This window comes from Mustelus asterias, chromosome 9 (genome assembly GCF_964213995.1).
Source record: "Mustelus asterias chromosome 9, sMusAst1.hap1.1, whole genome shotgun sequence".
NCBI lineage: Eukaryota > Metazoa > Chordata > Chondrichthyes > Carcharhiniformes > Triakidae > Mustelus > Mustelus asterias.
The window spans coordinates 23,610,909-23,638,498 of NC_135809.1; the positions used below are offsets into that span (position 1 = coordinate 23,610,909).

Here is a 27,590-nt window from a genome sequence, read left to right on the forward strand (position 1 = left end):
GTTACCTTGCAGCAATTCCTCCAGGCCGAAGATTGGATACTCTTGGTTTCCCTTCCTTGTCTATTCCACCTGAGACTGTGAGCCCCAGGGTGCTGCCTTCCTTCTTCATCAACTCGACTACAGTTTGACCTTTGAATTCCTCTGCGGATAGAACACATCGAATAAGAAATAGGAAGAAGTTTATTAATACCTATTTCACATTGTTTCAGAGAAAGATAGAAAATAGGAGCAGGAGGTGGCCATTCGCCCCTTCGAGCCTGCTCTGCCATTCCTTTTGATCATGGCTGATCATTGAAGTCAATATCCCGATCCCCCCATACCCCTTGATTCCTTTAGCCCCAAGAGCTATGTCTAATTACTTCTTAAAATCACACAACAGTTGAGCCTCAACTATTTTCTGTCATAGTGAATTCCACACATTCACCACACTCTGGATGAAGAAATTTCCTTTTTCTCCTCATCAACTTTCTCCTCTCCTGAAGATTTTGATCATATGCACGTACAAATTAGGAACACAAGTAGGCCATTTGGCCCCTCAAGCTTGATTTAATAAGATCGTGACTGGTCTGTTTGTGCTTTAAATTCCACATTCCCATCCACTCCAGATAACTTTTGAGTCCCTTGCCTAATAAGAATCCATCAACCTCTGCCTTAAAAATATTCAGTGACCCTGCTTCCACCGCCTTCTGAAGCAGAGAGTTCTGGTAAACCATTTCTTCTCATCAGTCTGAAAAAGATGACATCTAATTTTAAAACAGTGCTCCTGAGCTCTGGACTCACCCACAAAGGGAAACATCTTTTCTACGTGCACCTTGTCAAGACCATTCAGGATCTTACATACTTCAACTAAGTTAGCCCTCTTTCTTCAAAACTCTAGTGGAAACAAGGCCAGTCTGTCCAACCTTTCCTCATAACCAGCTCATTCCAGGTATCAAATTCGTGAACCTTCACTGAACTGGTTCCAACATATTTGCATCCTTGTTGTAGGATCCTTTGTGCGGATTGCTTTAGTTAAAAGACTCCATTTTAAGGTATTTCTGCCCATGTAACTAATTATGCTAAGCTTTCAAGCCAACTTGACCACATTTTAAAACTCAGCTGGGAATTCTGGAATGAGCTTAGAATTGACTGCTTTTGAAGATGCGATGTTAGCAGAAATGGTTCTTTTCATAAACAAGTTTTTCACGGTCACACAGTTGCGAATTGTTTTTGAAAGTTAGAGACACTACTTGTACATGGTAATTTCATAACACAGATAAGAACTCATATATTGTGGTAACAGCTATATGTATTCAGTTGAGTTGAATCCTGTTCAAGATCAAGTCGGTATCGGAATCAGCTTTCTGGGCCCCCTCTCTCGCTTCTCACTCTCTTCTTTCTCTCTCTCCAGTAAATCAGTCTCTTGCATTTCTGTTATGTTAATGATGATCAATAAAAGAAGTTATACCTCAGACCATTTGTGCCTGCGTCTATTCTAAGAAGAATGCGGGTTAGGTTGATTGGCCATGCTAAAATTGCCCTTAGTGTCCTGAGATGCGTAGGTTAGAGGGATTAGTGGGTAAATATGTAGGGATATGGGGGTAGGGCCTGGGTGGGATTGTGGTTGGTGCAGACTCGATGGGCCGAATGGCCTCTTTCTGTGCTGTAGAGTTTCTTTCTAAGAAAACAGACCCTACACTCTCTTAAATAAGGAGACAAAAACGGCATAATACTCAAGATGTGGCCTCACCAATGCCTTGTAAAACTGAAGCATAACATCCTTTCTTTTGTGTTTAATTCCTCTCATAATGAAGGATAGCATTCCAGTGGCCTTAATTACTTGCTGTACCTGCTTACAAACCTTTTGTGATTCATGTACTGGAACACCTAGATCGATCAGATTATATTTATTTATTTCAATGTACACTATCACTTTAAAATAAAACCAGAAAATGCCGCATAAACACAGCAGGTCTGGCAGCATCTGTGTGGAGACCCTTATATGGACTCAAAATATTGGGCAGGATTTTACGGCCTCGCTGGTCCCGAAATTGTAAAATCCTGCCCGAGGTCAACGGACCTTTCCATGGTCCGCACCTCACCTGCTCCGATTCCCATGGTGGGCGGGACGGTAAAATTCCGGCCATTATCTCTGTCCCTCTCCCCATAGACACTGCCAGATCTGCTGAGTACATAGAAATCATAGAAACCCTACAGTGCAGAAGGAGGCCATTCGGCCCATCGAGTCTGCACCGACCACAATCCCACCCAGGCCCTACCCCACATATTTACCCGCTAATCCCTCTAACCTACGCATTTTTTTTAGGATTCTAAGGGGCAATTTTTAACCTGGCCAATCAACCTAACCCGCACATCTTTGGACTGTGGGAGGAAACGGAGGCACCCGGAGGAAACCCACGCAGACACGAGGAGAATGTGCAAACTCCACACAGACAGTGACCCGAGCCGGGAATCGAACCCGGGACCCTGGAGCTGTGAAGCAGCAGTGCTAACCACTGCGCTACCGTACATTCTGTACTTTGTTTTTATTTCAGATTTCCAGCATCTGCTATATTTTGTTTTTATTTGCACTATCAATTTGTTTACTTTGATATGAATGCTATACGTGTTCAGACACAGAACCTTTAAATTTTGTCTTTTTGTCATCACTAGGCGATAACTAGGTATCACTCGCGATCACTCATGAGGGAACTGTACTACAGGCCACGTTGCCCACCTTGTAAACATAGGCAGTAGCTTCCAATATGGCAATTGGGAAGGTGGAAATCCAACTCTGTCCTCACGTGAATTCACACTGGAACTTCCATTTGGGATTACTGAACAACAGAAATGGGAATCCGGAACAATTTTTACCACATAAGCCTGTGACACTAAACCCAACTGTTGCTGCCAACTGTACCAGGCCAGCTCAGAACAGGTATCAAACCTGGCACATTCTGAATCCGTGCAGTTTAGGCTATTCACCAGTTAAATTCAGCAAACCAGCAACAGATTCTGTATTGACATCCTGAGATGATTATCAAAATAACAATGTGACCAGTAATTAATAATTGATTTATTGCTGAAGCAGACATGATTCTAGAATTTAAAAATTCACTGTGCACCAGTAAAATATCCATTAATAGGTTATTTAATCAACCGTCAAAATGAAACCTTGCTGTAATTTGAATATCTCAAACAATTCCCTCTATTCAAAATGTAAACAATCCAGAAATCCTATGTAATGTTATCGATGCAACCTTGATCAATGTAAAAAGCTTTGCGTCCGTGAGAATTTTTAAACAAGGCGTGGTCGGAGTTTCATTTAACGAAATGAATATGCTGCCTACATCTATCTGCATTGTGTGCCTGACTTCAGAAGTGTTGGCCATGGCTCAGTTGGCAGCACCGTTGTTTCTGAGCCACACGGTTCCAGGTTCAAGACCCACTCCAGGACTTCAGCACATAACTCAATGCTAAATATGTGGGGTTACGGGAATAGGTCGTGGGTGGAATTGTGGTCAGTACAGACGCGATGGGCCGAATGGCCCCCTTCTGTTCTGTAGGGATTCCAAGATAAGAAGTTATTCCTGGTCAATATCAAACGTTCAATTAACATCACAAAAGAAACAAATTATCCGGTCATTATGTCATTGTTATTTGTGGGGATTTACAGCGTGCAAATTAACTGCCATGATTCCTACCTCGCAATAGTGACCATATTTCAAAAGTGCTTCATTGACTTTAAAGTGCTTTGAGACATCCGGTGGTTGTGGAAAGTGCTATATGAATGCAAGCCTTTCTTTGATGTTTAGATCTACCATCAGTAAAACTATAGAGGATTCTGAAAAGATAACTGGCGATAAATTCTTTCCACTGGTAGAAGAATCATAGAAATCACAGAATCCTACAGTGCAGAAGGAGGCCATTCAGCCCATCAAGCCTGCACCAACCACAATCCCACCCACGACCTATTCCCGTAACCCCACATATTTATCCTGCTAATCCCCCTGACACTATGGTCAATTTATCATGGCCAATCAACCTAACCCGCACATTTTTGGACTGTGGGAGGAAACTGGAGCACCCGGAGGAAACCCACGCAGACACGGGGAGAATGTACAAACATCACACAGACAGTGACCTGAGGCCAGAATCGAACCCGGGTCCCTCGCGCTGTGAGGCAGCAGTGCTAACCACTGTGTCACCGTGCTGCCCTAGTAGTGAGGGTATAAATCTTAGAACAATCACAAAATGAATTAAGGGGGCTTTTTTCAAACAGATAAAATGTGAAATCCTTTCTTGATAATCCTTTTGGGGAGGAATTAGAAAGTTGGTGAAAAAGAATATTAAACTATAGGGTTAGATAAACTGTCTCATGTGGAGAAAAACACCAATGTGTTGAATTCCCGCCTTCTATGATGTGAAAGTTGATGCTCCTTGGAGGTGCAGCTCACTTGCTTTGCGACAATTGTGGAATAACAGCAGCAATAGGAGAGCACACTCCAATTAAAGCACAGAGTGGGCGGCCTGGTGGCACAATGGTTAGCATCGCTGCCTCACAGCGCCAGAGACCCGGGTTCCATTCCCGGCTTGGGTCACTCTCTGTGCGGTGTATGCACATTCTCCCCGTGTCTGCGTGGGTTTCTTCCATGTGCTCCAGTTTCCTTCCACCGTCCGAAAGACGTGCTGGTTAGGTGCACTGGCCATGCTAAATTTTCCCTCATTGTACTGGAACATGCTCAACTGGAGTGTGGTGACTAGGGGATTTTCACAGTAACTTCATTGCAGTGTCAATGTAAGCCTACTTATGACACTAATAAATAAGTTAAAAACTAGACTGGGTGTGCCTAATGATACATGATGGGTTCACTCTGTCACATTTAATAACCTGTATTTTTCTTTTGGTGTGAGCTGATCCTACAAATTCCCAGCTGCAACGCACGATTTGTCCAGTGTTGACAGAACTGCTTCTCATGACAATTGACACTGTTTATTCCTATCTCCCAAAACAGATAGCATTAAGGCAGCCATGTAAAACACAGATAAGAGCATCCACAGGCTACATCTGAAGTAATCCACGGCATACTGATGGCAAAAAGAAGTGTTATAAATACATCGATCACAATGATGTCTGAGGAGATCTTTAGTCTGTCAATAAGAAAAGCCAATAAAGCAACTGCAATGCCCTTCTGGAAATGTCAGTACTGATAAAACAGGACACTGCAACGTGTAGAGTGACATTATGTGAAAACTGACAAAAACAGAAAGCCTTGTAATGGTACCACATTAGAATAGTACCTTGAGGTAATTTACAGATAGTGTGCTATGGAGCATTTGTCAGCGACAGTGCACTTTATAATTTAAATTCCGGTTAACGAAGGATCCGCAAACTATGGCTGGGAACTACTCACATTCCAGCTGCATCAGTGCAGTGAAAATTTCACTCACATACATAAAGAGAGTTTGTTCCACATTTCCAGGGAATGAGTGTCCACAGAGAGGGAACAACTCCAAGGAATTTCCCAGAACGTGCGTGTTATATTAGAGGTATTGATGCCTTAAGACCAACATTCTGCTTGGTTATCATTACATCTGCAGCATCATAGGTGACACATGTTGGATGACAAAGGGTGGCACAGTGGTTAGCACTGCTGCCTCACAATGCCAGGGACCTGGGTTCGATTCCAGCCTTGGGTGACTGTGTGGAGTTTGCACATTCTCCCCGTGTCTGCGTGGGTTTCCTCCGGGTGCTCCGGTTTCCTTCCATCCAAAGATGTGCAGGTTAGGTGGATTGGCCATGCTAGATTGCCCCTCAGTGTCCAAGGATGTGTAGGTTATGTGGATTACTATGATAAATACAGGGGATAGGGCAGTGGGAGGGACCTGGATGGGCCTAGGTAACATGCTTTTCGGAGAGCCGGTGCAACTCAACTTGCTGAATGGCCTCCTTATGAGGGGGTCTATGAGAATCTGTTTCTGCTCATGGATGGAGGATCTGACAATTTTTGCTGTAGCTTCGTCACAAATAGATTTAAAGCTCAATTGAACCATTCTCAGAACACTAGAGTTGGAAGAGTGGATGAAGGGAAAGAAGAATGTCTCTTTCTTGGAAGGTGGCTGGAGAGATTCTTTTTTTAATGTCATGATGTTTTATTTGATTATAGCAAATGGGAGTACCAGAATTATTAGTACCACGCTAAGTGGAATACAGCCTTTTATTATGTCACCTCTGGCATTCAGATTGGGTCCATTTTTGGATAAAGGCCGTGAGGAGGTCAAAAGCTAAAAGGTTGTGCCCGAAGCTGAACTGAGCATTGGTAAGCAGGTCATTATTCAGTCGGCAATGAATGCTCTCATTGGCAGGACAGTCGATGGCCAGGTTAGATTTATCTTGTACTTTGTGGACAGGAGAGAGCAGTACAATCTTCTATATTGGCAGGTGGATGCAAGTGCATTGATGGACTGGAACAACTTGACTATGGATGCTCATGTCTGCCCTCGGGGTGGCATGGTGGCACAGTGGTTAGCACTGCTGCCTCAAAGCACCAGGGACCGGGTTTGATTCCCGACTTGGGTCACTGTCTGCATGAAGTGTGCATATTCTCCTCGTGTCTGCATGGGTTTCCTCCGGGTGCTCCGGTTTCCTCCCACAGTCCAAAGATGTGCTGCTTAGGTGAATTGGCCATGCTAAATTCTCCCTCAGTGTACCTGAACAGGCACCGGAATGTGGTGACTAGGGGATTTTCACAGTAACTTCTTTGCAGTGTTAATGTAAGCCTACTTGTGACACCAATAAATAAACTTTAACTTTAGACTCCATAGCCTTGGCTCTGACCAGTGCATTCAACCACTGTTGAATTTCTCGCCACCTGAACCAAGTTGGTTGGACAGGGACCTCTACAACGGTCAAAACCAATTCAGATCATGCACTTGACATTTCTGGCTTCAGATCACTTGCAAACACTTCAGCCTCATCACCTCACCTGGTTATCTCTATCATCGCTATGGATGGGGATGCTTATGAAATCTCCTTCCACTTAAAAGTGATCAACCATCAGGGTGGCACGGTGGCACAGTGGTTGGCACTGCTGCCTCACATTGCCAGGTACCCGGGTTCAATTCCGGCCTTGGGTCACTGTCTGTGTGGAGTTTGCATGTTCTCCCCGTGTCTGCGTGGGTTTCCTCCGGGTGCTCCGGTTTCCTCCCACAGTCCAATCGTGTGTGGGTTAGGTTGAGTGTTAAATGCCAAATTGGCCCTTAGTGTCAGGGGGATTAGCAGAGTAAATGCGTGGGGTTACAGGGATGGGGCCTGGGTGGTACTGCTGTCGGTGCAGGCTTGACGGACCCAATGGCCTCTTTCTGCACTGTCGGGATTCTATGGCTCTCAACCCAATGCAGCAGGGCTACAAATTTGAGCTCATTAACTTCAGCTGTTTATCTCATACAATAACCATTAGACTACCAAACCAAAGTAATTGCTTTCTATCTTCATATAATAAAATACTTTCAATGATTTTAACCAAAAATACCACAGCAATGCATAACATTATTTAACTGCACATGATCAAAAATAGGAATGTTTTTTAATGGTAGCTTTTACAATTGGGAAGCATTCTTTGTATTGGTAATTGTTGTAATAGTCATCAATCAATTGCATTACTCCCTCCCAGGGGTGCAATATACTTCAAATCAACAGGCGGTATGGAGATTTTAAGACAAGTGCAACCATTATTCTGTGAGCTAATCTGACTGATGCAAGTTTATCTTGTTATATCAGCCTTCAACATAGATCATAAAGTGTGATGAAGTACAGGAGTGTAAATGTTGTATAACTAGAAGGCATGGGAATCTAACTGATCTACGCTTAATAAGGCATATGGGATTGAAGGTTTTAGAAATAGATGCATTGTGTACAAAAGTGAGAATGTTATGGTGAACATTTATGAAACACTGGCTCGACCTCAACTAGAGCTCAAAGGGTTGACAAAGGGTCTTCTGGACTCGAAACGTCAGCTCTTTTCTCTCCTTACAGATGCTGCCAGACCTGCTGAGATTTTCCAGCATTTTCCCTTTTGGTGTCCAACCTGGGCACTGCACTTAAGATGTGAAAGCATTAGAGAGGGCACAGAAAAGACTTACAAGGGCGGCACGATGGCAAGCACTGCTGCCCCACAGCGCCAAGGACCCGGGTTCGATTCCGGCCTCGGATCATTGTCTGTGTGGAGTTTGTACATTCTCCCCATGTCTGTGTTGGTTTCCTCTGGATGCTCCGGTTTCCTCCCACAGTACAAAGGTGTGCGGGTTGATTGGCCATGCTGAATTGACTCTATTGTCAGGGGGATTAGCAGGGTAAATATGCGGGGTTACGGGAATATGGCCTGGTGGGGTTGTGGTCAGTACAGACTCGATGGGCCAAATGGCCTCCTTCTATTCTGTAGGGATTCTGTTCTGTTCTATTCTAAATAGTTCTGGGGAGAGGAACTTGAGTTGAATGGAGAAGTTGGAATTGTTCTCCTTAAAAAGAAGGGTTTGAGAAGCTTTGAGAGAGGTGTTCAAAATCATGAGGGGTCTGGATATATCGAGGGAAACTGTTCCTATTGACAAAAGAGTCAAGAACCTGATGACACCAATTTAAAGTGATTGGCAAAGAATCAGAAGAGTTATCAGGAAAACCTATTTACTCAGTGATTAGCATCTGGAATGTACTGCCTGAGAAATTGGAGGAGGCAGATTCAATCATGGCTTTCAACAGCTAATTGGATAATTATCTGAAGCGAAGGGATTTGTAGGGCTACAGGGAAAAGGTTGACAGGGAGTGGGATTAGCGGAGTTGCTCTTTCAGAGAGCCAGCACAGGCAGGATTGTGCTGTAACCATTCTATCATCACATTTGTCCAAGTTATATTTATAATCAGCTGGTCACAGGTGTAAGGTCGCAAACACTGGTTAGGGTGGTTCAGACAAGGCCACATTTTCAACAACCTTGGTTGAAGTAAACTGTGCACGATAGCAAACAACCCACGGTGACTGCCGCTGCGTTTGAATGAGCGTGCTACCAAATCAGTGCTGTTCTTGATGAGGTTGGCTCAGAACCCAAGATGAAAAGGGAGAGAGACGGTGACTCAGATCAACCACACAAGTAAACAAGGAACACGCGCAAGTCACTAACTGCGAAGTCAACCATCAAAATGTTACAATTAACGCAGTGCAGCAACGCAATCAAAGGACAGCTTCATTGGGGGTTCTGCAGTGTTTCTTTGTGGACGTGAGAGTCGTTTCTCCTCCATCACTGATATTAAACCACGGTGTGGCACTTACAGAAGGAGGCACAGCGACTGCTGACGGATAGCTGGGAGTCATTGTAAACAGCATGACACGGGGAGACAGAAAACAGTGGCTGAGAACCATTGCTTCATGTTCTCTGAAAATAAACCTCTGAAGTAAATAAATCTGAAAAATGCATATGCACATTACAGCTGGAAGCACGTCCGTGGCAGGATGCAATTATCCTGCTTTCGCAAAGTCACCTATTGGAATTCTAAAAGCATTTACAACAGATGAGATTATGCTGTGCCACGCATCAGACACGGAAAATCATCCCTGACATTTCCAATGCTGGGTCTATAACTGAAAGCTGAAACCACTCAGCTGTGTGCAATTATTTGAGTTTATACCAAGTTGATATGTGTAACCCCAGGAACTAGTACTTAATAACCATGGAGCATAAGTGTATGGAACTCTTAACTTGCACAATCCATGAATATTTGCATTCTGCAAGTACTGCCCATCACCAACCTTGGACAACCAACTGAAACATTCAGCATCTCCATCGCAAGCACAAAATCATTTTCAGTAGCAAAGTGACACACTGTATTAAAACGTAAGCTTCCAACACTGTTGTTCCTGGTAACCAAAACTGAGCTCCTACTACTGCAGGCCTCATTTCAAAGTCTACTTTTATTACCTTTCTATTAATAATTATGGAGTGTTGGCACTCCACTATAACACGAGGCCCACAACCTGAGAATGTACATATAAAGGGCAGCTGGTTTCAGCCAGTATACTATTAATAGTGACCTGCTATGAAGTGCATTAATGCAACTTTTTTTTCCCATCATATAGCCATTGATACGATCGATGTCTGCACATAGGTTGGCCTATAAAGCCACGAAAAATCCCTCCTAAAATGGGGGCCGACTTATACACGCCGTGTGTAAAAATGAACCTCTGGTGTGGGTGTTTGCCATCTTTGTCATTCACCAGACAAGGTCTGCTCTGTGTGGGTCTGCTCTAAACCCCTGTGTATCTTCTCAATACAGCCCACACTGCCTGCTTGATCCCCTGCACCCAGGAACCACATACATTTGTCGGGGAAAAACTGAGGCTGACTACTAATGCAAGTATAGTTATGTTGCAGTTGAAGAAGGGGTGGGATGAGGGTCAACTTATATATCGAGTTGTCTTATATGCCACAATCTATGGGATGTACAATGTGACCCATTAGCATGCATTCAAACAGAAATATTCACCATTACCATCTGGAATTATCAGTCAACCATAGGAAATTGTCAGGATTTTATCATCTGGGTCCATTAGATATTATAATAATAAACAGGTTAAAACATTACACTTTTAAAAAATAGCACAATTTCCTCGTTAATACCTTTAACACAGTAAATCATTCCAAGGTGTTTCCCAAGACATAATCAGACAATAGGTGAGATCAAGACAATAAGAAGTCTCACAAAACCAGATGTGAGATTAAAGTCCAACAGATTTATTTGGAATTACGAGCTTTCGGAGCACTGCTCCTTCATCAGGTAAGTGGCTCACTCACTCCGAAAGCTCGTGATTCCAAATAACCTAGTGTTGTGAGACTTCTTACTGTGCCCACTCCAGTCCAACGCTGGCATTTCCACATCAGGTCAAGGCAATGGAAGAGACAACCGAAGCTTAGTTCAACGAGGTACATTCTGAGGTGGGATTGAAAGGAAGGTAGAGGTGGAGTGGTTGAGGGTGGGAATTAGAGTGTGTAATGACTTCAACGAGACCCATGAGGTTGGCCTCTTGGAGTATGAGCTCCCTGATTGGGAAAGCAATTATGACTCAGTCAGGGAGCCTCACCTGTATATAAAAAATGGGAATGTCAGGGCTGGATTCTGACTGTGCACCTGGAGCACACTAGGAGCGGAACTGAGTTTGTAAATAACGGGAATCTGGTGAAGGGATACCGGCCTCTGAGGAGTTATTTCAGGGAACATTTAGAATTCCTAAGCAGCTGAATACGTGCCCTCTTCACCAACTTCCCAATGATGCAAATAAATTGTAGTTACTAAACTTCCCTCTTGAACGGTTACGAATAAACAGACTGCTTTAGACCAGTCAATTGCATCACGGCAGATTACCACTCATTTATTGCGGAGAAACCTTTTCGTTTACTGCACAACAGGCTGCTAAAAAGTGTATTGCTAAAACCACCAGCAAATCCAAAACACAGTTGTATAGTGATCCTTTTTTATTGGCGTGCCAGAAATATTTGGTTGACTAAACATGATTAGAATTTAAAGTGGCTCAACTACAAGAAGAATGTATCTGTTTGCTCCGAGAACATAAGAAATAGGAGGAAAAGACCATACAGCCCATCGAGCTTGCTCTATTGTTCAATATAATCACAGCGCACCTTTGGCACACCATTTTCCCACCATTCCTTATATTCCTGATTTCCCCGAGACATCAAAAATCTGTTTATTTCAGCCTTAAATATGTTCACGGAGGGTGCATCCTCAACCCTCTGGGTTAGATCATTCAAAAGATTCGCAATCCTTAGAGTGAAGTAATTTCTTTTCATCTCACGCCTAAGCAATCATCCCCTTGTGATGAAACTGTAGCCCCTCGTTCTAGATTCCCCAGCCAGGGGGAATCAACCTCCCAGTATCCACCCTGTCAAAGCCCATCCATAATCTTGAATGTTTCAATGAGGTCACCCTTTCATTGTTCTAAACTCCAGAGAATGTCGATCCAATTTACTCCATCTCTCATCAGAGGGCAATCCTTCCATCCCAGGGCCCAATCGAGTGAACCTTTGCTCTATTGCATTCAAGTATCTCTGCTGAATAGGCTAATCGCTTCTGCCTGTTCAGATTTTGGTTTGGTTGGATGAAAACATCAGAGCTTTTAGCTTGTTCAGTAATATATGCTTTTCCTTTTGCAGGTTTGTCTGAAACTAGTGGTTCCCACTGCATTATTTGCCTCATAGTAGGTACCATAGTGATTTTTCATAGAACAGAATCATAGAATCCCTACAGTGAAGAAGGAGGCCATTCGGCCCATCAAGCCTGTACCGACAACAATCCCACCCAGACCCTACATATTTACCCTGCTAATCCCCCTGACACCGAGGGCAATTTTAACATGGCCAATCCACCTGACCTGTGAGAGGAAACAGGAGCACCCGGAGAAAACCTACGCAGACAGGAGGAGGACGTGCAAATTCCACACAGTCACCCAAGGCCGGAATTGAAGCCGGGTCCCTGATGCTGTGAGGCAGCGGTGCTAACCACTGTACCACCCTCTGTAGCAGCATTTCTGCAAGAGTGCGAAGATGTTTTCTCTTATTTTCCAGGAGGAATCTCTGGCTGTTTGCATGGAAATGGGAGGAGAGGTGACTTCTCCACCACACTCCCCGCCCCACCATCCCTCTAGGGTTAATATTCTGAGACCAAGGAGATAAGGAAACTAGATGCAATCCAAGAATTAAAGGACACCATTGTAAATTACATGCCTCAAAAGTATCCCCAGCCATTTTATTTGGCTATTGACACTCCACAGACCCAAGTCAATGCTTCAAATTTTCCCGGTGCTCTTTCTAAGGAAAATGGTTTCTGAAAAAAATACAACAGGCTAAATAGAACATAATGTGGTATTGCGAGTATGTCTGCTGGAGGACCCGGCATCAAAAGTGAAATGATAAAAGTAAGGATTCTTTATTTATTATCCCCAGCATCTAGGAATAAATCAATGTTCCGCGATTCTGTTCTTCTCTCAAAATCTAGCTTGTAAACAAAATCAATAAAAGATTAAAAACAGAAAATGCTGGAAATACTCAGCAGGCGCCAGTAGAAGATTATTTGTGCAGAGCTCACAGTGGAAATAAAACAAAACGATGCAACAACAAAAATAAATCACTATTTCTGATGAGTTGCTACTGATCCCATCTTCAAGATGTTTGTCAAAGTCAACCTGGGAGCACAAACTGAGATTCTTTGAAGGGTAGATGTGGTCATTAGCGAAGAATGCCACATTTCAAATCTGTTTGCGGATGATGTGTAAATAAAGCCTCCCAAAGGGGCATTCTTGAACATGATACAGAGCCACAGGTCACCAAAGTGCAGGTTAGACTTACCGGGGATACTTTGTCTTCTAACTGCCAAAGTGCCGTCGGAAGCTTTTGCCGGGTTTGTAGATTTGGCGTATGGTCCCTCATCTGTAAAATAAAAATTGTGGATCTGTCGGAAAGAATTATGAAAACAATTTCTTCGCTGGAGACAAACTCGTTCCGTGAACTACAAGGCAGCGAACTGCTGTGATCAGTCAGCGAAGCCTCCACATTACCATGGGATTCCCAAATCACCAAGAGATCTGCAAAAGCCAGCGTGTGGTCTTGTTATCATCCTAGCAAAGTCAAAACATGACTAGTTTCATATTTAAAAGATCAGCAAGGTGACAAAACAAATGGTAGGTATGTTTGTAAGGTAAGTGGGTAGGACTGGGGTGGGGGGAGAGGGGGACAGTCAGGAGGTGTCCCATGAGGTGTCAGGCAATGGTAGTCGGGGGTCAGTGCTCTAGATACCCGAATTATAAGTGCTTTCAATTCTTCTTTTTCTGGGTAATGGGGCTCCCTCGCACATAGAATCCCTACAGTGCTGAAGGCGGGCATTCGGCCCATCGAGTCTGCACCAACTCTCCAATAGAGCATCTTGCCTATGCCCACAGCCCCACACATTTACCCCACCATGCCCCTTACACCAGGGGGAAGTTTAATACAGCCAGTCCACCTAACCTGCACATCTTTGGGCTGTGGGAGGAAACTGGAGCATCAAAACCCATGCAGACACGCGGAGAATGTGAAAACTCCACACAGACAGTCACCCGAGGCCGGAATTGAACCCAGATCCCTGGCACTGTGAGGCAGCACATCTTTGGGACACCCTACAGTTATTACGTCCTGGAGCTTGAGTGTAACAAGCCACTATTATGGGAAATTCACAGCTGAATCTCCACAACAACAGTAACACAATGAGGGCCGACCTGACCATAACTAAGCCAAGCATGCATTTCGATTCTGCATTATTAGATGTGTTGAAAACCAGCTGATAAGCTTGACACCTAAAAACATGCAGCCCTGTGCGAACTGGAGCTACAAACACAGCTGCGCAAGTTTAGAATGAAGTTTAGGTTTATGACGAGCTGTCTGCACTTCATTGAGATCTTTAGTTCGACCAGCTGAATTTCAGATCTTTACAAAGCAAATGGAGTCTGTGGCAAGTGATGAAATGCCTGTCTGAGAAACTTCCAGCTGTAGTATGTGTGACGGTATGTCAGATATCCCAAAGCTTCACTCCATTCTGGAACTGAGATTTATGACTGATCGAAACAAGTTCAAGGTAAGGTGGGGGGAAGGTTTAGTAGAGATGTGCAGGGACGTTTTTTACACAGAGAGTGGGGGGCCTGGAATGCACTGCCAAGTGAGGTGGTTGAGGCAAACACGTTAGCGACATTTAAGACTTGTCTGGATAGGCACATGAACAGACGGGGAATAGAGGGATACAAGCGGTTGGTTTAAATAGGACAAGGTGATCGGCGCAGGCTTGGTGGATCAAAGGGCCTGTTCCTGTGCTGTACTGTTCTTTGAAACAGAGATTGGTGATTCAATTTACCTCCTGCCCATGTACACACACAACATTTTTATGGTCAGCTTGGCTCAGTGGTCATCCTCATCTCTGAGTTGAAGGGTTGTGGGCTGAAACACCATTCTAGGGATTTCTGCACATTGATTTGATTTGCTTTGTTATTGACACATGTATCGGGATACAGTGAAAAGTATTGTTTCTTACGAACTATGCAGACAAAACTGTTCTCTACGAACATCCCGTTCGTGGAGTAGATAGGGGAGATGGAAAGGAGAGGGTGCAGAATATAGTGTTGTAGTTACCGATAGGGTGTAGAGAAAGATCAGCTTAATATGTGATTGGACCCTTCAAAAGTCAGATGGCAGCAGGGAAGAACCTGTTCTTGAGTTGGTTGGTACGTGATCTCAGATTTTTGTATCTTTTTCCTGACGGAAGGTGGTGAAAGAAAGTATGTCCGGGCTGCGTGGGGTCCTTGATTATGCTGGTTGCTTTTCCGAGGCAGCGGGAAGTGTAGACAGAGTCAATGGGCGGGAGGCTGGTTTGCGCGATGAATAGGACATAACCTAGAGCTGACACTTCAGTGAAATACTGAGGAAGTGCTACATTGTTAAAGACATTGCCAACAGGAAGTTTGGATGAGAAGGTTGACCTTTTGAATGAGAAGCTAACTGCGAGACCCAATGCACCTTTTCAACTGAACGGACAGATACTATGCCACTTTCTCAAAGAAAATCAATGAGTTCCCTGGTATCTGAGCCAACATTCATCCAACAATTAACATGACAGAAACAAATTCATTGCTCATTCATCTCAGTGCTTGCTGTGGGATTTTTCTGTTTGAAATTTGAAGCTGTATTTACCTCAGCAAATAATTAGATTCTTCAGAATAGGATTCCTAAGTAACGCCTTGTTAAAAACAGAAAATGCTGGAAAATCTCAGTAGGTCTGGCAACATCTGATTGGAAGTGCTTTGTAACACTGAGAAGACATGAAATACAGTATGTAACTTGCATTTATATGGCCCCTTTAACATAGCTACACATCACTCAGCACCTTACAGAGGTGCAACTGGACTCATACTGATATCGAACCAAAGAACAAGACCTTAAGACAGATTACTAAAAGCTTGGTAGAGGAGTAATTATTAAGGATGGCTTCAATGAAGAAGAGAGGGAATGAGAATGTATAAGGGGACAGCATTCCGAGTATTCCAGGGAAGGGAGAGAGAGATACTGCAGATGCTGGAATCTGAAACAAAAACAGAAAATGCTGGAAAATCTCAGCAGGTCTGACAGCAACTGTGGAGAGAGAATAGAGCTGATGTTTTGAGTCTGGACATCCAGATACCAAACATTAGCTCTATTTTCTCTCCACAGATGCTGTCAGACCTGCCGAGATTTTCCAGCATTTTCTGTTTTTGTGAAAAAAAAGGTGTCTGTTGAAGACACGAAGTGATTTAAACACAAGGATGGGAGTTTTAAATTGGAGGAGAGTGAATTAATATGAGACAGCGGGGCACAGGGGTAAATGGGATTGAGTGCAAGGTAGGATATGGGCAGTGGGGTTTTAGATAAGTTTAAAATTTAGAAGGGCAGGGGGGAGGGGGGGGGAGGTGGGAGACAAACTGAGAATTGGAATTGGTCGAGCCTGGAAGTAACCAAAGCACAGATAAAATTTCAGTAGAAGGTGGGCAGAATACATGCTCCTGCTTTTGCGTGACACGTGGTGGTTATGGCCAGAAATGGTTAGATGTCTCAAGCTCACGTCTGCATGTGCATCAGCTAACCAAGTACGATATGGTCAACAGAGTTCCGAGTCTGGATGACCCTTTGTCAGAGCCATCTGACGAATGGCCATTTCAGCGTCATCCAGACGCAAAACGTTGGCTCTATTCTCTCCCCACAAATGCTGACAGACCTGCTGAGATTTTCTAGAATTTTCTGTTTTTGTTTCCGATTGCAGCATCTGCAGTATTTTCCTTTTATGGTAGAGTCAACATTGAAGATTGGATTCTCCGAAAACAGATTTAGTTTGGAGAATTGGTTGTGTCAATTTTGCATCAACTGCTTTTATTGCCATAAAGCAGATCCAGTCTTACAGATACAGGTGAACACTTCAACCCTTTAGCCAAATGGAAACCTCCTGGTAGAAAGCAAGAGGGAATTTCAATCCTTCATGTTCCTTCTAATTTGGGATAATTAGGTACTTCACGTTTCTGACGAGGAGAGGTTGCCTAAATGGAGTATGTCCACCTTACGAGTTCAGGTTTCCACCATGTGAAAAATGGTTCATTATTTCTGCTGCCCACGAAAGCCAGCATTGACTCTCTGAAAAACTGACCATTTAAATGACCATCATTCGACAGCATTTCCTTTCTTTTACTTTTCCATCTTTATACCCAGGATCAAAACAGCGTTTGGGTTCAAACTTGCAATAAAACCAGATGGATAACACAAATATCATCCTGTTTGAGCCCAATATTTAAATAGAGGCCATTTCCATGAAGGATTTATGAGAGTAATTAAGGGCGGACTAAAACTTGGTCAGTTTTCTCCCTTGTTCATTGATAGATATTAAAGCCAATAATTGCATGATCCTTTTGGTAATTTTTTTAAAGTTTAAATTTTATTTATTAGTGTCACAAGTAGGCTTACATTAACACTGCAATGAAGTTACTGTGAAAATCCCCTAGTCGCCACACTCTGGCGCCTGGTTGGGTACACTGAGGGAGAATTTAACCTGGCCAATGCACCTAACCTGTAGGAGGAAACCGGAGCACCCGGAGAAACCCACACGGACACAGGTAGAACGTGCAGACTCCGCACAGTCAGTGACCCAAATCAGGAATTGAACCCGGGACCCTGGCGCTGTGAGGCAGCAGTGCTAACCACTGTGCCCCTTCCCACCTTGGATCAGCTTATTTGGCAGAGGATTAAAACATAGAACATAGAACATTACAGCGCAGAACAGGCCCTTCGGCCCACGATGTTGCACCGACCAGTTAAAAAAAAAAACTGTGACCCTCCAACCTAAACCAATTTCTTTTCGTCCATGAACCTATCTACGGATCTCTTAAACGCCCCCAAACTAGGCGCATTTACAACTGATGCTGGCAGGGCATTCCAATCCCTCACCACCCTCTGGGTAAAGAACCTACCCCTGACATCGGTTCTATAACTACCCCCCCTCAATTTAAAGCCATGCCCCCTCGTGCTGGATTTCTCCATCAGAGGAAAAAGGCTATCACTATCCACCCTATCTAAACCTCTAATCATCTTATATGTTTCAATAAGATCCCCTCTTAGCCGCCGCCTTTCCAGCGAAAACAATCCCAAATCCCTCAGCCTCTCCTCATAGGATCTCCCCTCCATACCAGGCAACATCCTGGTAAACCTCCTCTGCACCCTCTCCAAAGCCTCCACATCCTTCCTGTAATGTGGGGACCAGAACTGCACACAGTACTCCAAGTGCGGCCGCACCAGAGTTGTGTACAGTTGCAACATAACGCTACGACTCCTAAATTCAATCCCCCTACCAATAAACGCCAAGACACCATATGCCTTCTTAACAACCTTATCTACTTGATTCCCAACTTTCAGGGATCTATGCACACATACACCTAGATCCCTCTGCTCCTCCACACTATTCAAAGTCCTCCCGTTAGCCCTATACTCAACACATCTGTTATTCCTACCAAAGTGAATTACCTCACACTTCTCCGCATTAAACTCCATCCGCCACCTCTCGGCCCAACTTTGCAACCTGTCTAAGTCTTCCTGCAAACTACGACACCCTTCCTCACTGTCTACCACACCACCGACTTTGGTGTCATCAGCAAATTTGCTAATCCACCCAACTATACCCTCATCCAGATCATTAATAAATATTACAAACAGCAGTGGCCCCAAAACAGATCCCTGAGGTACACCACTTGTAACCGCACTCCATGATGAATATTTACTATCAACCACCACCCTCTGTTTCCTATCCGCTAGCCAATTCCTGATCCAATTTCCTAGATCACCCCCAATCCCATACATCTGCATTTTCTGCAGAAGCCTACCATGGTGAACCTTATCAAACGCCTTACTAAAATCCATATATACCACGTCCACTGCCTTGCCCCCATCCACCTCCTTGGTCACTTTCTCAAAAAACTCAATAAGGTTAGTAAGGCACGACCTACCTGCCACAAAACCATGCTGACTATCACCTATCAATTCATTACTCTCCAAATAACTATAAATCCTATCCCTTATAATTTTTTCCAACATCTTGCCGACAACAGAAGTGAGACTCACCGGTCTATAATTCCCGGGGAAGTCTCTGTTCCCCTTCTTAAACAATGGGACAACATTCGCTAACCTCCAATCTTCTGGTACTATACCAGAGGCCAACGACGACCTGAAGATCAGAGCCAGAGGCTCTGCAATCACTTCTCTTGCCTCCCAGAGAATCCTTGGATAAATCCCATCCGGACCAGGGGATTTATCTATTTTCAGACCCTCCAGAATATCCTGCACATCCTCCTTATCAACTGTAATACTGTCTATTCTACTCCCTTGCAACCCAGTGTCCTCCTCAGCTATATTCATGTCCCCTTGCGTGAACACCGAAGAGAAATATTGGTTCAATGCTTCACCAATCTCCTCCGGTTCCACACATAACTTCCCTCTGCCATCTATAACTGGCCCTAAACTTGCCCTAACCAACCTTCTGTTCTTGACATACCTATAGAACGCCTTAGGATTCTCTTTAACCCTATCCGCCAAAGTCTTCTCATGTCCCCTTTTAGCCCTTCTAAGCTCGCTCTTCAACTCCCTCTTAGCCAATCTAAAGCTTTCTAGTGCACTACCCGAGTGCTCACGTCTCATCCGAACATAAGCCTCCTTTTTCTTTTTAACCAACAAAGAAACTTTTTTGGTGCACCACGGTTCCCTAGCCCTACCAATTCCTCCTTGCCTGACAGGGACATACCTATCACAGACTCGCAGTAGCTGCTCCTTGAAAAAACTCCACATGTCGGACGTTCCCAGTCCCTGTAATCTCCTAGTCCAACCTATGTTTCCTAATTCTCTCCTAATAGCCTCATAATTACCCTTCCCCCAGCTAAAACCACTGGCCCGAGGTTCATGCCTATCCCTTTCCATCACTAAGGTGAACGTAACCGAATTGTGGTCACTATCACCAAAATGCACACCAACTTCCAAGTCTAGCACCTGGTCTGGCTCATTTCCCAGCACCAGATCCAATATAGCCTCACCTCTAGTTGGCCTGTCTACATACTGAGTCAAAAAACCTTCCTGCACGCTTTGAACAAAAACTGACCCCTCTAACGAGCTAGAGCTATAACAATTCCAGTCAATATTAGTCAAGTTAAAATCCCCCATAACAATTGCCCTATTACTTTCACTCCTAAGCAGGATTGACTCCGCAATCCTTTCCTCAACCTCTCTAGAACTTTTAGGAGGTCTATAAAAGACTCCCAACAGGGTGACCTCTCCTCTCCTATTTCTAATCTCCGCCCATACTACCTCAACAGATAAGTCCTCATCAAACCTCCTCTCTGACACTGTGATACAATCTCTGACCAATAATGCTACCCCTCCCCCTCTTCTACCTCCTTCCCTACTTCGACTAAAACATTTGAACCCCGGGACCTGCAGCATCCATTCCTGCCCCTGCTCTATCCATGTCTCTGAAATAGCCACAACATCGAAGTCCCAGGTACTGATCCACGCTGCAAGTTCACCCACTTTATTGCGAATACTCCTGGCATTGAAGTATACACATTTCAAACCCTGCTCCACCCCACCTCTGCAATGCCGTGCATTGCAGTCCCCATCCATGCATCCCTCACTTTCAGCCCCACTACTCAGGATCCCTCCCCCCCCCCGAATCAGTTTAAACCTCCCTGCATGGCCTTAGCAAATTTACCCCCCAGGATATTGGTCCCCTTCTGATTAAGGTGTAGACCATCCTTCTCATAGAGGTCACACCTTCCCCAGTACGAGCCCCAATTGCTTAAGTACCTGAACCCCTCCCTCCTGCACCATCCCCTCAGCCATGAATTCAAACCTTCCCTCTCCCTATTCCTCTCTAAACTATCCCGTGGTACAGGCAAGAGTCCAGAGATAACCACTCTGTCAGTCTTGGCCTTTAGTTTCCACCCCAACTCCATAAATCCCTGCCTAATATCCCCTTCCCCTATCCTCCCTATGTCGTGTGTCCCCACATGTACAATAACTTGTGGTTTATCTCCCTCCCCCCTAAGAGTCCTGAATACCCTGTCAGACACATCCCGGACCCCAGCCCCTGGTAGGCAACACACCAACCCTGAGTCCCTACCTTTAGTTCCGACCCTCCTATCTGTCCCCTTAATTGTGGAGTCCCCAATCACAAGGCCCAGTCTTTTACAGCCCCTAACCACCTGAGCTTTCTCACTCGGCTCACCCCCAGAGATCTGCTCTCTATGCTCAGTTGATTCCTCCTCAACTGTAGCCTCCAGCACCGAAAACCTATTATGGAGGGGAACCGCCCCAGGGGATTGTCTTCCTGATTGCTTCTTACCCCTCCTCCTGGCATTGACCCAAGCCTCATTTCTAGGAGTTACTATTTCTCTATAACTCCTATCAACTTCCACCTCCGCCTCCCGAATTATGCGGAGTTCCTCTACCTCCCCCTCCAGCTCCTTTACACGCTCCTCCAGAAGCTGCAATCTAATGCACTTCTTACAACTAAAATCTCCTGAAACACTACTGGATTTCCTCACCACATACATCCCACAGGAGATGCAGCATACTGCCTGAACTGCCATCCCTGAAGCCATTACCAGCAAGAAAAAAAGAAAACAAAAAACTTCCCCACACTTATAATTAGGTTAGAGGAGGATGGAAGGGTGGGATCCTCTACCAGTGTAGAGGATCGGGTATCTCCTCTGCACCAATTTATAGGGCTAGGGGCCCGAGAGAAAAAAAAACTACTACTGAGGGGGAACCACCCAGGTAACTGACTTTTAAAGTTAAAATAAAAACCCTTCCCAGACTCCTTTGCTGCCCACTTCTAGTTTTCACTTTAAACTTGAAAAACTGCTGTTAAAGTAAAGGCCAAAAAAATACACACACTAGCTGACTAATTAAATAAATAAACAATTCAATTAATCCAATTAATCTCTTACCAGCACTGCTGCTTTTCAATCACCCCTCTCAGCTTGCTCCAGTGGATCAATGATAACATTGAACAGTACATTGAAGAGCGAGTACAACCAAGAGAAATATATAAGAGGAAGGCATTCATTTCGTGTAGAGTATAATACATTGCAAGTACCTTATTTAAATCATTGGTGAAGATGTTCTGATTAATAAAGTATAAAGTTCCAAATTATATTGGTGTTTGTACTCTTTGCAGCTATAAGGGAGCTAAAGGGTTAACGGTGGAAAAAGTATGCCTTTTCCACAGAGCCTCCACTGCCAGTTTGGTGCCAAAAGTGGATCTCAGTGTCATGTGTTTGGCAAATGGCGTGAAAATGGCACCAGCGACTCTTGAGGTTAGATGGCCAGGCCACATGTAGGTAAGGGAGTTCAGATAGCCAGTCGCATGTCGGCAAGGGGTGATGTGCAGAACTGCATGTAGGCAACCTCTGGGGATGGGGATGGGTATACAAGTAGGTGAGTTGCGGCACACATCATCACAGGAGAAGAAGCCAGAGAAACGAAGACATTGAAGAGATGACCAGACAGCGTTATGGAGCAAGGAGTGAAAGCAGCTGGGCTGCTCCAACTACTGCTTCAATCATTTGCTTAATATATTCTGGCAACTCGTTGCACTAAAATCACTTGTCTTGCCAAGAACTCAGTTAAGGTCAGGGGGGCCCTGCAGCAGGTATTCTTTCGAATGTTTGTTAAGTACAGCTCATAAAAAAAGTATTTATCTAATCTGCTTGAAAATGTTGTATTGTCTGTAGCAAAACGGGCTATGGTGAGCGGGCAGGTAAGTGGAGCTGAGTCCACGAAAAGATCAGCCATGATCTTATTGAATGGCGGAGCAGGCTCGAGGGGCCAGATGACTAACTCCTGCTCCTAGTTCTTATGTTCTTTAAAATATAAAGAACAAAAATAATACAAATTAGTCTGATTCACTGTTAATATTAATATGGAGCTCACTGCTATGAGATTCCTATTAGAGCTATTCTTGCGTCTAATTGAATGATTCGAATATCTCACCCATATTGCTGTGAGACATTCAGAAAAGTGAACTTGGTTCAAAGTTACAATAGTGCAATGAAAGGTAACAATTCTGCTTTCTAAAACATTTGACTTGAATCAAATAACAAGCACCAATCATTCCAATTTAGCAGTGGAAGCAGGGCTAACAATGACAGAGATAGAAATTGAATTGTGCGGCACGGTAGCACAGTGGTTAGCACTGCTGCCTCACAGTGCCAGGGACCCGGGTTCGATCCCCGACTTGAGTCACTGTCTGTGCGGAGTCTGCACATTCTCACAGTGTCTGCGTTGATTTACTCCGGGTGCTCTGGTTTCCTCCCACATTTCAAAAAGATGTGCGAGTTAGGTTGATTGGCCATGGTAAATTGCCCCTTAGTTTCAGGGGGACCAGCAGGGTAAATACTTGGGGCTACAGGGATAGGGACTGGTGGGATTGTGATCAGTGCAGACTTAATGGGCCAAATGGTCTCCTTCTGCAATGTAAGGATTCTATATTCTATACTCTTCCCATCTGACACCTGAAAAATGGGCACAAAACATTCCAATGCATCAGTGGAGCTGCCTGTGAACAAAATGCACGAGCACTAACTCTCCATGCTCAAATTAAGATGCCCATTTTTTATTGAAAAGGTGCCCGAGGCTGACACCTAAAATTAGCTTTCATTATGATCAGTAAATTCAGGGTCTACAATCTACTGAAAAGGCTTCTTGCTGAAATGGGTCACCAACAAGCAGGGCAGGCATTAAGATTCTCCAGCAGCCCCAGAATCCATCAACCACAAAGCATGTTCTAAAAGGTCAAATGGTCCTATGGAGTCAGGATGAGTGGGGATGCTTCTTTAACTCCAGAGAAATTGCAATGGCTACCCCACACCTACAGCCCCAGCATAGTCAACTTCAAGCCTCGCCCCCACTCCCAATCCCCACCCTCAACTAACTCGGGGGCCACTGCCAGCAATGCAAGGTTCCCCAATGGTGATCTGGTCACCTTTTCTCCTCTTGCTTAGACATTGCACATTGTCCAGCATCTTACAATGGAGGTTACACTGGGAGATCTGTGCTGAGATATTCAACATTGCCCACACATGATGCGCGGGTACACACACACTCACGCATACTCACACGCACACAAACACGCACTGCTCCTTGGATGCCATTAAGAAATTAAAAAAACAAGTATCTCTTGAGGACCAGTTCCTGATGAAAAGCCAACTGTAAACTGGGCAGCTTGAATTCCTCGGCAAAGTTGACTGACCCTTCTAATTTGGTCAGACTGCTGTACACATACTGTCCCAGATATCTGGAAAGGCACGAAGACACAGCAGAAATTGATTTGGTCAAGCTTCTATATTTAACTTGATCCCGTGCTAGATCAATTTTCACACAACCATATGTAATAATTTTCAGATGATTTACATTTCGAAGTATAAACCGGCTGGCATTGCACAAGAATTGCATTAATTAACTGCACCAATAAATTCCTGCTCAGACAAGTACAAACAACACACAATGTTCATCTGACTAAAAATAAAGGCAGGATTCTTCTACTGCACTTTATTAATACCCATCCAATACTAAAGGACATGCGGAGCGGGCTTCCACTTTGGGCATAATCAGCAATCCAGGCACAAATCATAGGGCGGCACGGTGGCACAGTGTTTAGCACTGCTGCCTCACAGTGCTAGGGACACGGGTTCGATTCCCGGCTTGGGTCACTGTCTGTGAGGAGTCTGCACATTCTCCCTGTGTCTGCATGGGTTTCCTCCGGGTGCTCCGGTTTCTTCCCGCAGTCTGAAAGACGTGCTGGTTGGGTGCATTGGCCATGCTAAATTCTCCCTCAGAACAGGCGCCGGAGTGTGGCAATTGGGGGATTTTCACAGTAACTTCATTGCAGTGTTAATGTAAGCCTACTTGTGATACTAATAAATAAACTTTAAACATTAAAGCAGTTTCTCCCCCTCAAGTTTCTACTCAAACCCACGTCAGCAAACACAAACGCTGGAAGTTTACTGCCTCGCCCACCTAAGGCTTGTAAGATCCCACCCAAGGCCAACGGAGAATGCCGTTCTGTGAGCCTCGCCCACCCCAAATTCCAGTCAAAATCTTCCATCAATAGGGAAAAATCTTAGAATACTTAAAAAAAAAGGTTGGCTTAAAATATATTCTGAGTGCTAACTTGGTGTAAATTATTAAAGAGCTGAAAATGAGTTTATCACTAAGAATAAGTTTTTAATCAGACTGCCTACTCTACCAATTGACTAGCCTATTGTCATTAATTAAATGTGACTTTAAGAAGCTTTGCAGCACCATTATATTGATGTACTGGAGTCAGTTTCTCAATAAGATTGTAAAAATTCAATAGCTTGTCAAACATATAACACCATTTTTAAAAGTCTTCTTAAACACCCAAACAAGAGGAATTAATAGAATCTCACAATTTGATCCGGGGCATTGCCAGTTTGGTGAACAAGACCTGCTTCGGGCATAACGTGCTTTAAAACCACGGCAACAGATTGTAGAAATGCCAAGTTGTGCAGAGTGCAATTTGCATTTAATATTCCACAATCTTTTGCAATGGTTTGGCCATTGGTTAAGTTGACCTGAAATACACAGTACAACCCTGCAGGCTAAGCCATACAAATGAGAAACATGCCCTTATATTGCAGAACAGATTCAGTCAAATAAACTACAAACCTCAATGTGAATTCAGAAACCACCATCAACCTCTGCTACTCCCCCACCACCCCAAAAACAACTCACCAACAGTTTTTGGAGAAAGTGACTGATTACTGTCTATAATAATTTTATGTTCATAGAATCATAGAACCCCGATAGCGCAGAAGGAGGCCATTCAGCCCATCGAGCCTGCACTGACAACAATCCCACCCAGGCCCTATCCCCTTAACCCTGCTAACCCTCCCCCCGACACCAAGGGGCAATTTAGCATGACCAATCCACCTAACCTGCGCATCTTTGGACTGTGGGAGGAAGCCCACGCAGACATGGGGTGAGTGTGCAAACTCCGCACAAACAGTGGCCCAAGCCCGGAATCGAACCAGGGTCCCTGGCGCTGTGAGGCAGCAGTGCCAACCACTGTGCCACCATTCTTCCCCATAAAGATTGTATTGAGATGATTGCTTCAATTACCTGAAACTTATCATCAAGAGTCACAGAATAACTTTGGCATGTTTTTAAAAAAACTCAAATCTTTGAATAAAATGACCAATATTCCCTGTCTGGTTTTGAAGACAGCTTTTGGCAGCAGTTACTTTAAGACAGATCACGTTTTCACTGAGCTTTCTGCCCCTAAAGATACATCCTAACAAAGTGACAACAGCTCTGCAGAGAATCTGGGGAAATGGGAAGAGGAAAATTGGAACCATACATTTTCCCACACCTTACTTACCAAAGTCGCCGCTAATTTCATGGTTAAGTCCACATAACAAATCCATGGCATTGTAAAAAAACTTGAATAAGATGTCTGGCTAGTCTAGCAGCGTCCCAACATTAAAGCCAGTCACCGCAGCAAACACTACTCCTCGTTACATACATAGATCCTCAGCAATGCACTGCTTGTGCCAATTCATTTGTTGGAAGCAATCAAATTCAAACTCAGCAGTGAGCACGTATAATCATCATTCCATTGTCAGAGGACACGAGCAAAAGACGGGAAACTCTCTCAGGAACCAGAAGCGAGGCAATTCCACAGTCTGAGCTGAATGAGCTAGCCCTACGTTCAGACTTGATAAGCGTAGAGTAGTTTAATTTAGCTCCAACACTCAACAGCCAGTTATTTGGCACGGCAAGATTTCAGAGGCTGAATTTATCCACATATCTCCTCTGTCTGCAATGTCAAAGGTTACTCACGTCTAGATTTATAGACTGCCAGCAAGTACAGTACTGAATCGCACAAGTCAACACATGGCATTGCAGGCATTCAGAATATGATACTAAATCAGTCTACTTAGGAGGAAACTGCACAGTGAAGCTAGACAAGTCTATTCCACAATGATACAGAAAAATAAATTTACAGCATAGGGGGTGATACATTTGATCCATTCTGTCTGCTAGCTCTCTACTGGCGTAATACAAAACCAATCCAACTTGCCCTGCCCTCCCACCTTAGCCGTGCATTACATATGTGCACACGTCTCCACTAAAAGGTTCAATGTTTTCAGCTTCAACTAGTCTGTGACAAAGGAAATTGTGCTCCAAAAGTGTAAAGGAATCATACCTGACCTCTCTTCTCATTTACTTACTGATCATTCTGAATTGTTGATACTCTAATCACTGACTCATCATCCAGAAGGAAATAATCTCTTACCTATTCACCCCATCAAATTTTTAAAAAGCCTCAATTAAATCTGCTCTCCATAGAGCTATTCTAATGAATCCACCTTGCATCCTCTCTTTGCCGTTAAACAAAATTAAACTGTTGTCTAATTATTGCCTCATACATATTTATAATTAACTCT

At 44.1% G+C, this 27,590-nt stretch overlaps 1 protein-coding gene across 2 annotated transcripts in view; it reads right to left on the reverse strand.

The window, feature by feature from the left end:
* grip1 (glutamate receptor interacting protein 1) overlaps nucleotides 1–26,853 on the reverse strand; it is a 144,173-nt gene extending 117,320 nt beyond the window's left edge. For both annotated transcript variants that reach the window (XM_078219825.1, XM_078219824.1), the window contains exons 1-3: nucleotides 26,522–26,853; nucleotides 13,384–13,464; nucleotides 6–141 (exon numbers count right to left, since the gene is read on the reverse strand). In XM_078219825.1, coding sequence (XP_078075951.1) covers nucleotides 6–141; nucleotides 13,384–13,464; nucleotides 26,522–26,567 — 263 coding nt within the window. In that variant the 5' untranslated portion in view covers nucleotides 26,568–26,853. The remainder of the gene's footprint in view (nucleotides 1–5; nucleotides 142–13,383; nucleotides 13,465–26,521) is intronic.
* Nucleotides 26,854–27,590: the final 737 nt, after the last annotated feature.